A 12,909-nucleotide genomic window follows, 5' to 3' on the forward strand; every position below is an offset into this window, starting at 1 on the left:
TCTTTTTTTTTTTTTAAAGATTTTTTTTAATTTATTTATTTGAGAGCGAGAGAGAGAGAATGAGAGAGGGAACACAAGAGGGGATAGGGTCAGAGGGAGAAGCAGACTCCCTGCTGAGCAGGGAGCCCGATGCGGGACTCGATCCCGGGAGTCCAGGATCATGACCTGAGCCGAAGGCAGTCGCTTAACCAACTGAACCACCCAGGCGCCCCGGGGTTGCTGTTACTCTTAATGTATTAGTCAGCTAGGGCTGCATAATGAAATTCCACTTTAAGGGTGGCTTGAAGAACAGATACTTATTTTTTCACAGTTCTGAAGGCCAGAAGTCTAAGACCAAGACACCAGCAGGGATGGTCTCTGGTGAGGCCTCTCTCCTTGACTTGTAGACAGCTGCCTTCTTACGTCCTCACATGGCCTTCTCTCTGTGTGTGGTGAGACAGACAGGTCGCTAGTGCCTCTACCTCTTCTTATTAGGACACCAGTCTCCTTAAGGAACCCCACTCTGACGACCTCACTTAAATTTTACATATGTCTTTAAATGCCCTATCTCCAAATAGGTCACATTGGAAGTTAGGGCTTCAGCATAAGAATTTGGGGGAACACAATTCAATCCATAACACTTAATATGACCTGTTGATCCAGGAGATTCTTTAGACTACGGGCATGTGGAGTAGGGTATATCTAGGGAGAATCCACTATATGTTAAAGTGTCCTGATATAAAGGCCAGGATTGAGGGCATAAAGAGATGGGCTAATGCTGGAGTTTGGAACACATATGCTTCTTATGAGTCCTGCCTTTGGATCACACAGGAGACTTGGGGCCTCAAGGGCGCCAGAGACGGACCAGACTCACACAAAGACCTTCCAGAGCAGAAGCAATTAAATATGTAACTGAAATTTCATCTCTTCCCCAAACCCAAAACCTCAGACCACAGAATTCCCCCACTTCAGGAACATTTCCCAGTTTTCACTTTAGAGGAATCAGACTAGAGGCAAAAAGGTGACTGGGAATGTGGGTTGGTATTAATCTTCAGCCTGGCTCTCCCAGAGTTCCACATGCCTCCACCTGGCTTCATTTCTCCCCCATTGTTAACAAGTCAGCCAGAACGGGAAACAGGTTTTTTTCTGCTCAGAATCTCTCCTTGGATACGGGAGGGTGAAGGGATTGGAACGGAGAAAGTGAAGTTGGAGTTGGTTCTTTCTAATTCTTGGTCAATTTCTGTTTATATTCTTATAGTCCAGCAAAATGGTGTGGTAGACTAGTTAATGCTCAAAATATTTGCTGCCCCACCCCGTGGCACCCAGCCTGGAGGATGATTATACATCCCTATCCCGTGTGGTCGTGTGATTCTTTGGCTAATAAAATGTGAGGGGAAGTGACATGTGTCACCTCTAAGCAGAGGCCGGAAGGGGCCAGGCATGTTTTGCTATCCCTTCTGCTTCAAGACAGAAAATAATATCCCAGAGCAAGCCTGGGTTCCAGAGTAAAGAGGACAGGAAGTGGAGCTGGGAGAGACTCGTAGCCCGGGTGAGAAACAAACCTTTGCTTTTGTGAGCTTTGCAGATTTGAGGTGATTTGTTACAGCGGCAGAACACAGCCTGAGCTGCCTCATTCGGGTGGGGATTTCTGCAGCTTGAAGCTGCCCCACTGCTGCCCATTAACTCATGTGGCCACCACATTTTCTGCCTAATACACATTCCTTGTTCTTCAGGGAGAAAGTCATCCATAGGAAGTGAGAGTCATGCCAAAATTGTCTGGATCCTTCTTGACCTGAGATATATATATCTCCTACTGGTTCTTTTTCTCTGGAGAGCCTGAACTAATACATAGGGGTTTAAATAAAAGAAGTTTACGTCTCACCTATAAGGGGTCAGGAACTAGGCAGGGCACCCTAGGATGATGGCTCCATGGAGTCATCTGGGACCCAGGCTCTATCTTTCAGCTCTTTTAATCCTTACTATGTAGCTTCCATCCTTAAGATGACCTCATGATCCATGGTGACTGATGGAGTTCCAGCCATCACCTTAAAGTTCCAAGCCGGAAGCCCGAGGAATCAGGCAAAATTAAAGCATGCTTGCCTCCCTCCCATCACTGGAGGACATTAAGAGTCTCTACTGCATAACTGGAAGATGTCCTTGTTTTTATATTCAAATATGGCCCTTCTAATCAGACTGATTTCAGTCTGGCTGGGCACTTGGCAACACCGGGCAAAGGCTGTCAAGGTGTAAGGACGGTCATGTTCTTGTACAGTCTGTGAGGGTTGTTTAACGGGAGGTCGGTCGGACTCTCATCTCCGGGGTGGACTCCTTGCAGGCAAACTCTTAGAGTGGGCAGAGTGAGGCGAAATATGCTGACATCTGACAAAGTAAGAGAAAACAGCCAAGCAGAGGCATACAAAACTCGGGAAATAAAAAGTTAAGCCCTGGGCACCTGGGTGGCTCAGTGTGTTATGTTCTTATGTTGCTTTTGGCTCAGGTCATGATCCTGGGGTCCTGGGATGGAGCCCCACATCAGGCTCCCTGCTCTGCCGGGACTCTGCTTCTCCCTCTGCCCCTCCTCCCACTCATTCTCTCATTCTCTCTCTCTCTCAAATAAATAAATAAAAATCTTAAAAAAATAAAAAGGTTAAGCCCTTTGAGGCAAGGGTCGGGGGGAGGGGAGGAGGGCTGGCCCCCATCTGGGCTCCCGGCACAGGGCGTGCTGCGTCTTGGCACGCACGCCCCATCTGCACCCCTGGCCCTGCACCGGAAGGGCCTGTTCTCCAAGAGAGCTGGGAAGGCGAAGCCAGAAGCTTCCATGTGGGGAGGACTCCAGGGAGGGAGAGGGCCTCTGGCTCCGACTGCCCACTGCAGGGCCAGGAACCCCGCTCGGCCGGACAGACCCCCACCCCTCCTCCTGCCCCTGCCCGACTAGGCTGCAGGGCTCCTCCCGCTTTGCAGGGGACACGACGGCGGGCAGAAAGGAGGGTACAAGGGCGGGCACGCGACAGGTCTTCCAGGCCTTGGGTTTCATTCTTCCGTGTTTCGGTAAGGACACTGTGGCCCAGCCGCTCCTGCCCGGCCGGTAGCCTGCCCCTTTCCTCCCCGGCCCGCACCCCATCCCCTGCCCGGTGAGGGAAGGGCGGCTGGGCCCCGGGGGCAGCAGCATCCCCCGCCCCCCGCCGGCCGGAGCCCCGACCCCCCTCGACCGCGCCGCTGACTCTATTAAGCAAACTCTTCAGATGTGTGGCTTGCGGGCGGCGGGGACTTCCGCAGGCACTGAAGGGCATGGTCACGTCAAGAGGCGGCCAGTGCCTCACCTGCTGTCAGGAAGAAAGGCTCCAGCGTCCAGGGAGCCAAGACCGACTCACTTAAGCAGGAGGGTGACTAAGATGAGAGCGGATTGCCGAGCACACCGTTAGACGTCCGCAGAAAGGGACGGAGGCGGGGCCACGCTGCTGGCCACGCCCACGCCAGGGGGCGGGGTGCTCTCCTGTCCGCAGTTAGGATGGCAGATCTTCCCTCTCCGGGGCTGGGGGTTCGGCCTTATAGCCCTGGGTGGTCGGATCCTCCTAACTAATAGGCACTTTCCGTCTGGAAAGCGACTGTGGATCCACGCGTGCCTCAAAGGCAGGAAATGGCAAGTGTGCAGGACACCCGAGTTACCTTGCGAGCAGGAAACTGACATTTTGTAGTTATCTACCAGGACCCAGGAACTTAGCAGCTCACTAAATCACTAAGTCACCATTTTACAGAGAAAAAATAAAACAGGTTCAGAGAGGCTCAATAATTTTTCTCACGGCCACAGGCCACCTCTGTAACCCAGTAAGTCTTAACTACAAGTCTTTGCACAAATGCTCCCCCCAGAGTTATATTAGTTGGTGGAGTCAGTTTTAAAAACACTTTATTAAAGGAAGTGAAATGGGTTTCTTTCCTGCAGGACTTCTCAGAGCCTTTGATATGCTAATGATCACCGTGAAACTCCAAGAGGACTTCTATACTAAACAGGATTTCAACCAAATTTATTTGGCCGCAGCTAGGCATCTGGCCTAACTTGTGTTCAAGGAACATACTTTGGAGGAAGCTGCCCAAAAGCCAGGACTCCGGATTAGACAGCCTTGGTTCCAATCCCAATTCCTCCACTTACTAGCCGGGGGGCCTTGGGCAAGTTCCTTATAATTTCTGCACTCCAGTTCCCTCATTTGTAAAACGGGCAGGGAGCAATGCCTTCATTCCACAACATTTATCCAGCCCACTCTGCCAGGAACCCTTCTGGACTCTGAGGGCCATGTCAGCGCTTACCTCATAGAACGTGGAAGATGGGAGGGTATTCCAGGGAGCAGTACCTTTTTTTCTCTAAGGGGCCAGGTAATAAATATCGTAGGCTCTGGGGGCCAAACGGTCTCCACTGCAGCAGCTCCACTCTGCCTTCGTAGCAGGAAAGCAGCCATAGACAATACATGAACGAATGGGTGAGGCTGTGTTCCAATAAAACTTTATTGATAGACACTGAAATTTGAGTTTCATATAATTTTCACATCACAAATATGATTCTTTAACATTTTTTTTCAACCGTTTAAAAACGTAAAATCCATCCTTAGCTCATGGGCTGTACAGAAACAGGCAGTGGGGAAGGATTTGGCCCACGGGCTATAATTCGCCCGCCCTGACTCTATTCCATAGTGTTTCTGTGAGGATTCAGTGAGCTAGTCAGGCACTAAAATCAGTACCAAGAAAGTGTGCTGTTCTTGCTGCTTAAATAAATTTCGCTGAGGTGATGCCCCTCCACGTAGAGTAGAATGGATTTAGAGTCAGGATGAAATGAGGACTTGTCATCGAGCTGGGAACATAAAAAATGGTTCCAGGCAACTGTCGTTCCCAGGACCCACCATTCCCAGTTCACTCAGTGCCACTGAGGCATAAGCTCCCGCTAGGGATTTAGGGGCTTCTACAGAAGAGCAGTGAGCCCAGCCAGTTGTCGGCGCCCACCTCTGCCCAGCGGCCACCACAGTGGTCCCCACCTCTTGCCGGCCACACCGGCGAGCTGGCCCATCTGTCCACCAGCGGCTGCTGATTGCTGCCAGATGAATGGAGGTGCTTGCAATGCTCCCTCTTATTAGCCTATTTGTTTGCTGCCTTCGTCTGCATTGTCAGAATGATCTCTACACGCGGGAGTCGCTTGGAACGTTACAGTATAATTTATTAGAGGGTCTGGCCTCTTGGGAACGCCTCACATTCACACATTTTCCACTCTGGCAGATTGTTATAATTCCAGCCAATGAGATGACTCTACTGGAGACTTCTCCAAACGGGTACAAATTCCTTGAAATGTGAAGAGGCAGTGAATACAATTTCTGTATCTGCCTTGCTCCCAGACACGGAGCTCTCCTGCTTCTGGGGCTTCTGTGATGGCTGAATCACTCAGGCTGGAAAAACGGGTCTCGTCTACAATTCACTCTCCACCAGTGTATTTGTGGCTGATCTAGTGGTTTGTTGCAAAAGACTTCTCTGTGCCAGGAGCTTGTGACCTTTATGCCTGCGTGAAAACCCCCCTCTCCGTCAGTACGCGCGTGCACATATACACATGTATGTACGCACCTACACGGAAGCAGGTACGGTACACGTGTGCGACCCGCGACTGACCCTTACTACGCTCCTGCTGTGTGGTGATGCCAGGCACCCTGCAGGGCTCGAGTTCTCCCACTGACTGGAAACTTTCCCTTTTTTTGGTAATAACAGGGCAGGGGACATCATTTAAAAAAAAAAAAATCAAACTTTCAATGAAGGAAAGCCATATGCATTGTAACACTGTCTGTAGGTAAGAAACACCAAGCAGCTGTGAAAAATACCACTGGATCGATTTACACGTGGCTTGCAAACCACCTGCGCTGGCCAGGACGCAACAGATAAACACACATATATATATATATATTATACACACACACACACACACGTACGTATACGTATATATGTATATATAATATAAAAAGAAAAAACAATACAAAAGAGCAAAGCTTTCTCACTCATTCCCAGTGTTGACATCAGTGAAGCATCCGAGTGAATGTTCTGAAAAGAAGGTTGCTCCCTATCCGTATTAAAACCATGACAGAGACCACCCCGAGGGCACTGGCCCTTTGCCCCTGGGAGCAGAGAACAGGGCAGAGGAGGAGGGTTTGTTTCAGAGATGAGGAAAATGAGCCTAAGGCGGCTGACTTGCCCAAGGTCACCCAGGCAGGTAGAGGTGGGAGCCTTCTACAGTTCTGACTCCAAGGGTGTATCTTGCTGCTTCCAGGAATCACATCCGTTTGGTGTTTTGCCTTGTTATTTGAGAGTCCCTGGGGTTGGCAGAACCGGTGTGACAGCCTGGGCGGTCCCCGTCTGGCCTACATGGCAGACCTCCACGGCGACGCCCGTCACTGCCAGCAGTCCTCTGGGTCTGGCATTTAAAGCTACAGGGCTGAGCACCGGCCTTCTCCTCCTCTCCCATTTTGAACAGGAAAGCTGAGCCTTCTGAAGAGCTGCCGTTGGATATTTAGTTTTCCTCTCTCCTCACTCCTCCAAGCCTCCCAGCCGGCCTTCCGTTTGGAATTCCAGTGGCCCCAGGGAGTGCCCCGCAACTGAAGTGTTGATTAAAATCAGCCTTGTAGGGTTCTCCAACTGCTTGTGGGTGGGCTTGGTCCAGGGCAGGAATGGCAAATGAGTTTTACCACACAGGAACATGGGGTCATGAAGCCCGCAGAGCTGTGCTGAGGTTTCGGAGTCTGAATTCAGCTGAAAAAAAAAAAAGAAAGGAGTCCTGTGACTGCTGCATGGTGTCCGGCACATGACAGGTATGGGGGCTGTCTCTTGTATGCCAGGTCTAGGTCAAAAGCACCTGCAGGAGTGGGCCCATTTCAGTCTGAATCCACACACTCGTCCTCCCCCTTAGCTGTGTTTTAGCATAGCCGTTAATTGGCACTACAGAAAATACCTAGTCACCAGACGGCCCACAGCGAGCCCCCAGTCGCAGCTTTGTGATGAATGCCTGGAGAGAAGGCAGATTTCCCAGGCAGAAGAGAACTCCTGGATTATCTACTTCCACTCTCGGGTCTGCCCTGACCTGAGCCCTGCCTTCATCTTTCCAGACATGTCCCATGACCTTTTCTAGAAACATCGGGGAGCCTTCCCTGCAGTCTTCAGTGGTCCATTTCCATTGCCCGTAACAGAGCCCAGACTGCTGGGGAGAAGGCTGTGCCTTCCCCACACCATGAGGGGCGGCCACGTTAGACCCTGGCTTCTTTGACAGGACCCTGATCAAGTTTTTAATTCCAATACAAAGATGGTTCTGAACCTCCCCTTGCTGTGACTTTAAGGTTTCAGAGTAACTCTTCGGAACTGCTGGGAGGTCAGGGACGAGACAGACCAAGGGCCTCCCTGACACCCCTCATCTTCCCTTCGCTGCCCCAGGCAGGGGCTGGCTGCTTGCCATGTCACGGGACTCTGAAAGCAGAGCAGAAGCCTGGGCACTTCCTAGCTTCAGAGATCACCCTATCCTTAACCAAGACCACTTTAGCCAGGGTCTTACCATGTCGGTATCACACCCTAGCCAGGGCGTTCCTCAGTGGAGGGTCCGGACCTGTGTCAACGCTGGGGTTTAGCCGAGGGCAAGAGGGAAGGAGCCTTTGCCTCCCCTCTTGTCCTCATGACTAGAAAGGATCCATACTCTTTCCCTAAGAGACATCCTTGCCCTTTCACTCAAAGGGCCAACCTCTCTTGCTGTATGTATGCCTCTGTCTAGGGTGAGGGGCAGCTTCCAGCCTCCCCAAAAGGGTGGAGCCAGTGCCGCCAGCAGTGGGGACCCTCCCACAGGACTCCTTAGGTACCAAAGAAAGCTGAGGGGTGAGGGGTGAGGGGTACAGCCCATCGCCCGTCTGTACCCACACTGGCCCCTGGGAAACATGAGACGTCATCGGATCCCTACCCTTCCACCCTTCCAGATCCTTTCTGAGACTTCTGAGGAGTCAGACTCGGGTTAAGACTCGGTACTGGAAAAGGGACAAAGGAGAACATAGTTTGCTGTTTCCTCTTACCAGGACAGGCCCATTTTCCAATTCGGCGTCCCGCACCATTTTACACGGTCTTCCTTTCAGTGCTAGTTCAAGTGCAAACTCGGGACAAAGAGGAGTAATCGGGGGTGGATCTTGAAGTGTTTCAAGTGGTTTCCATATTCTTTGGAAGGCTACAGCGACTGCCGTGGCCTCTGGGCAGCAGGCCCCCAGCTCTGTTTGTGTGGCTTTTAGGCCTGATGCTGCATTTCGCTGACATCCGAGTCACAGGGTACCTAACTGCACGTGGCCAGAAACAGGGTGTCTTCTGAGGGTTTTCAGTCATCCACTGAACCGTCGTCAGCCATCATCTCCTTTAAATCACTGCAATCGATCTCAAAGGATGAGCTTACACACATTAGCTGGCTTTCTTCCCCAATCTGGACATTCTTTCGTTCAATCGTGCTCGCTGCTGCAGCTTAGACACATGTCCCGAGACACCCAAATCAACTTGCGCTTCTGATAAACAACTCGAGTCCTCCTTAGCCTCCTGCTCCCACTGGAAATATCCCACAAGCTAAAAATCCGAGTACAGTAAGTAACCATTTTCCTAAGGGCTAAAATCTATACACAAGAAAATAAAGATTTCCGTGTAAATTTTACTATTTTATTTGTGAAAAAACTACAAGCAGAATTCATAAATAGACATTTCTATTTAAAGCAGGAAAATGATAAAGTGGCTTCTAATAACATAGTCGTGCACATGCCAGTAACAGGAATATATTAACATCTTTTATTTGCTAGACAAAGAGCAGTGTCCAATATAAATTTTCCCAAAACATTTAAGACCTGTGAATTTCTGACCAGTTCACAAAACCACCAACTGACACTTTAGCATGAAGAAAAAAACAAACCTAACAGACTGTCAGCTCTAAAGACGTTACAGAGCAGAAACTTCCAAAAGCGTTATACAAGCTGTCTTTCTGGGCAAATGAAAAATATAGCTCGTATAATACATTAACAAAAATTCACAAGATAAGATTATGTTTGGACATACTTAACAAGCATTCTCTATTTGTCTCCAACAAACAAAGCTAAGGAAATAATGTAACCATCTTTACACAGTAAATTAAGGTTACAAGTCATACACAAGAACAGAACTGCTTGCGCATTAAAAACTGTTCAGCTCCATTGTCATACTCTAAATGTTGGCTCTTAAACCATTTTCGGTTACATACAAGCAAAGGTTATTATATATTCAGCAATTAATAAATTTTCAATAATTTAAGATACGGTAGCTTAAAAAAGTAGACTGAGAATGGTCTTGATAAGGCAGGTGGAACATCTTAGTGGAACTAAACTCACAGAAGCTTCTGCCAATGTTTTTAAAGATCCAGATTGAAACTGAAAAGTTTTGATTAAAATATTTTGTGGGTGTCGTCTTTACCTTTTTTTAAAACTGCATGACTCAAGCAGAGCAAGTCAGGTAAGCTCTGTGTGTGTGTGTGCGCGCACGCACGAGTGTGAAAGATCGTGTGGTATTAAAACAAATGGAAACTTGCAAGCGTTAACACTGTGCTTTTGTTTTTTTTGTTTTGTTTTTATAACCTGCTTACTGTGCCACTGAATACCAAGTATTTCTGGTCCTCTTTTAATATATATCTTTATAATCTACACTAGTGTTTTTACGCGCTGCCTACTAATTGTAGGGCAAACTGCAAATGCAAGAAGTTACAGGAATTCCATTTCCAGAATACATGCCTGAGGGATGTCATCAATTTCGGAAACTAAAAGTTTAAGGTGCCCACCACCTCACTACCTCAACAGAAGACACAACAGCAGCTGGAGGACTGGAGCAGTAACATCTGCTGAGAGAAGTCCCACTGCTAGCTGCAGTTCTATCCAAATGCCAATTTCATCTCACCTGTTCTAAAGCAATCCTCCCTTCCTTCACCCCTCCCCATTCTTTCATGTATTGATTTATCACGGAGGCAAAACTGAAAAACCAAGACATTGGCAATGAATTAATTAGCAGCCTATGAGTAGCTGGTTAATCAGCTTTTTCCACTAATCTAGGGGTCCAATCACTTTACATGAAACTAATTTTGAACAAGTACACAGTGTTTCTGAACAAAGTGCATACCAACACTTACTGGTTCAAAAAGCAGTGCAACCCACAGGAGTTTGGTGGCATTTAAATTTTTTTAAAAAGTTAATTAAAAAACGTAGCAATTCCTTACATCTCTGGAAAATAAATATGGCTGACTAATTTACCCTCCCTGAGACCCTTAATAAAAGGAATATTAAAACTTTAGAAGGAATGTCTTTGCAATATCCCACTAATATTAAAATGTGGATTTAAAATTCATAGTCAAATCACTATGTATTATATATTCTGATGCTTACAGAAAGCATCTGATTTCCTTTGGTTCATTAATAAATACTTTAAAAATGTATTTAAAAAGATAGCATAGCTTGCATCCCAGATACAAGCATTATTTTTAAAAAGAGGGGAACAATTGTCCATGCATTTGAGAATAGGACCACAGCAACAAATGGCACTGCTTTATCATCTATACCTTTGAGAACAGAATTTGAATTATGGTGCATTAGTGACTACAGAATAGTTTTAATGTAAATGTGAAAGGAACCTTTCCTGTTGGCTACTCAAATCAAGCTGTTAATTGTTTCTTTTTTACTCGTTGCCTCCACAGACAGGTACTTCTGTTCTTAAGCAAACCAGGTTTTTCACACCAAAAACGTGGTGCTTCATCACAAATCGGCTGCCCTCCCGTGAGTCCTTCAGTATGATAAAGTAAAGGAAGGTAACACCAAGTTCCCATGCTTGAAATGACTCTGAAGCCTATGAACCGTGTGGATATGAATGTAAGAGTCAAACAGAAGAGAGACCCTAAATCCAAACAAAGCAAAACAAAACATTTGAAAAATAAGGAGGGGGTAGAATCCTTATTAGTGGTCTTTGTTTTTTGTTTGTTTTCGCAAGACAGTAAAAAATGAGTGAAAAGAAACCTTGAAAGAGTTTGCTCAAGCTATCCTTATGATGAGAAAGAAAAAGATCACAGGCTCGCAGGAAGTATGAGCTTTCCCCGCAATTCTGGCTGCTAGTGCTTAAACCATTCACCACTTGAGTTCCTTCCCACAGCAGGGAATTGAGAAATGTCTCCAAACACTGAAAAGCTCCATGTCGGGACTGGATGTGCAGTTGATAACCTTTGTTCAGTAAAGCAAACAAGAGTAGATTTTAAGAAAGAGAAAGAATTCTCATAACTAAATTGGTAGGGTAAGGAAAAGGAGGGGACACGAGGCAAACCAATTTCAATTACGAAAACCACGACTGCAATGTCACGTGCAAAGTGGAAATAGGGAGTTGCTTCTTTTATGGACCAAAAATACAGTTTAGACGGTTTTAATCCTAAAACTAAGAGACAATTTATATTTACCTCAGTCATGAGTAGAGGTCTGGAAAATGGATGGAATTCGAGTTACAGAATACCATATTTTCATGAGTGCTTATATAAGAACAGCAATGTTAACATGTAACCGGAACTTACACGAATACTTGGCATTCTGGAGCTAGTTTAGTTACTTTTGAACGATCAAAGCCCTCCCAACTAAACCATTTGTGATTTGTCAGTTATTCCATTGCAAATGCAGGCTATCTGGAGCAGTCTTTAAATTTGAGATCACATTGTTTAAAAAATATATATTTTTCTATCGTCCAGTACTCTTTAGACAGATGAGAGAGTCAAGTTCCCACGTGGGTTGGAACAGACTTCATGTAAGACTGACTTTAATTTAATTTCAGCACTTTCATAGAAGGGACTGTCCCAGATCTGTTAACTGTTCAATGTTGTATTCACTTCACAGTGTATCAAGCACCAGCGTTGCCATGGATTGGTTTCAAATAACCCTTTATATATAATTTTATATTTATATATATATAGTTATATCAAAACTGATAGTACATAGTATAACTGGAAGAAAGAACTAAACTTAAAAGGATATGCTGAAAGGATGGAGTTTGTGAACACAATAAATAAAAGTTCCCTCCCCCTCCCAACCCCCCCCCGCAACAAAACAAAAACAAAAAACAGTTGTAATGTACATGGAAAATTGTGCACAGCAGATTTTTTTTTTTTTTATAAAAAGTAGATTCAGGAGCACATCCAATTATAAATGATTGTTAGGAAAATCATATAAAACAATGGAATACATAAAAGTGTCAAGAGTAATCGTCAGGGTGCGAAATTCCTTGGTGGCCAGATGCCCATGGCAAGCAGAAATTATCCTGGCAGCTTCACTAAGAGGCCGATGTCCACAGAAGATTCTCCAGGGGTTTGCAAGCAGCATGGGCAGGTGGAGGATTTGAATTTCATACCCTGATTCATAGTTTTCACAATTCCATGTGCAATTTCAGAAAGATTCATCATTTACTGCTGACATGTCGCCCTTTGGCGTGGAGGAACGGGAGGAGCCCTTGTCTGTGCTCTCCGACCCCGAGCTGCTCTGGTTCTGCTGTTCCGACCCTGCACTGGAGGTCACTGTGGATGAGGATGTCGAGGAGGAGCGAGTCTTTTCCTTAAAGTCTGTGATAATGACAGTGACGTTGCCCACAGTCACTGCCAACTGCTGTGCGGTGCTCCTGTCCACGTTTTTCAGCCGGGGCCTGAAAGCAACACCCCGGGGAACAGCCGATTAAATAAGCTATGGATTCAAAGCGTCTTCTTCATCAATACACACGAGACTTCATAAATTGCCACCACACATACCAAAGCTTACTACTTTAGCAACAGAAACCACCATTAAACAAAGCTTTGGACCAATGCAAAATTATCATCAGTTTATCTTTCTCATGTTGTGGCCCCACTGATACAGAAAGAGCCCA

The 12,909-nt window shown here is 46.6% G+C and overlaps 1 protein-coding gene across 2 annotated transcripts in view; it reads right to left on the reverse strand.

Annotated features, from left to right (window-relative positions):
- Nucleotides 1–6,014: 6,014 nt before the first annotated feature.
- Nucleotides 6,015–12,909, reverse strand: part of RYBP (RING1 and YY1 binding protein) — an 82,293-nt gene continuing 75,398 nt past the window's right edge. The window contains exons 5-6 of one of the 2 annotated variants that reach the window (XR_004300385.1): nt 8,049–12,690; nt 6,015–6,750 (exon numbers count right to left, since the gene is read on the reverse strand). Coding sequence is in view for 1 of the 2 variants with exons in the window: in XM_032411766.1 (XP_032267657.1) it covers nt 12,438–12,690 (253 nt within the window). In the remaining variant the exon portion in view is untranslated. Of the gene's footprint in view, nt 6,751–8,041; nt 12,691–12,909 lie in introns of those variants that run through there. The other variant, XM_032411766.1, reaches the window with a different exon arrangement.

This window comes from Phoca vitulina, unplaced genomic scaffold (genome assembly GCF_004348235.1).
Source record: "Phoca vitulina isolate PV1807 unplaced genomic scaffold, GSC_HSeal_1.0 scaffold13, whole genome shotgun sequence".
Lineage (NCBI taxonomy): Eukaryota > Metazoa > Chordata > Mammalia > Carnivora > Phocidae > Phoca > Phoca vitulina.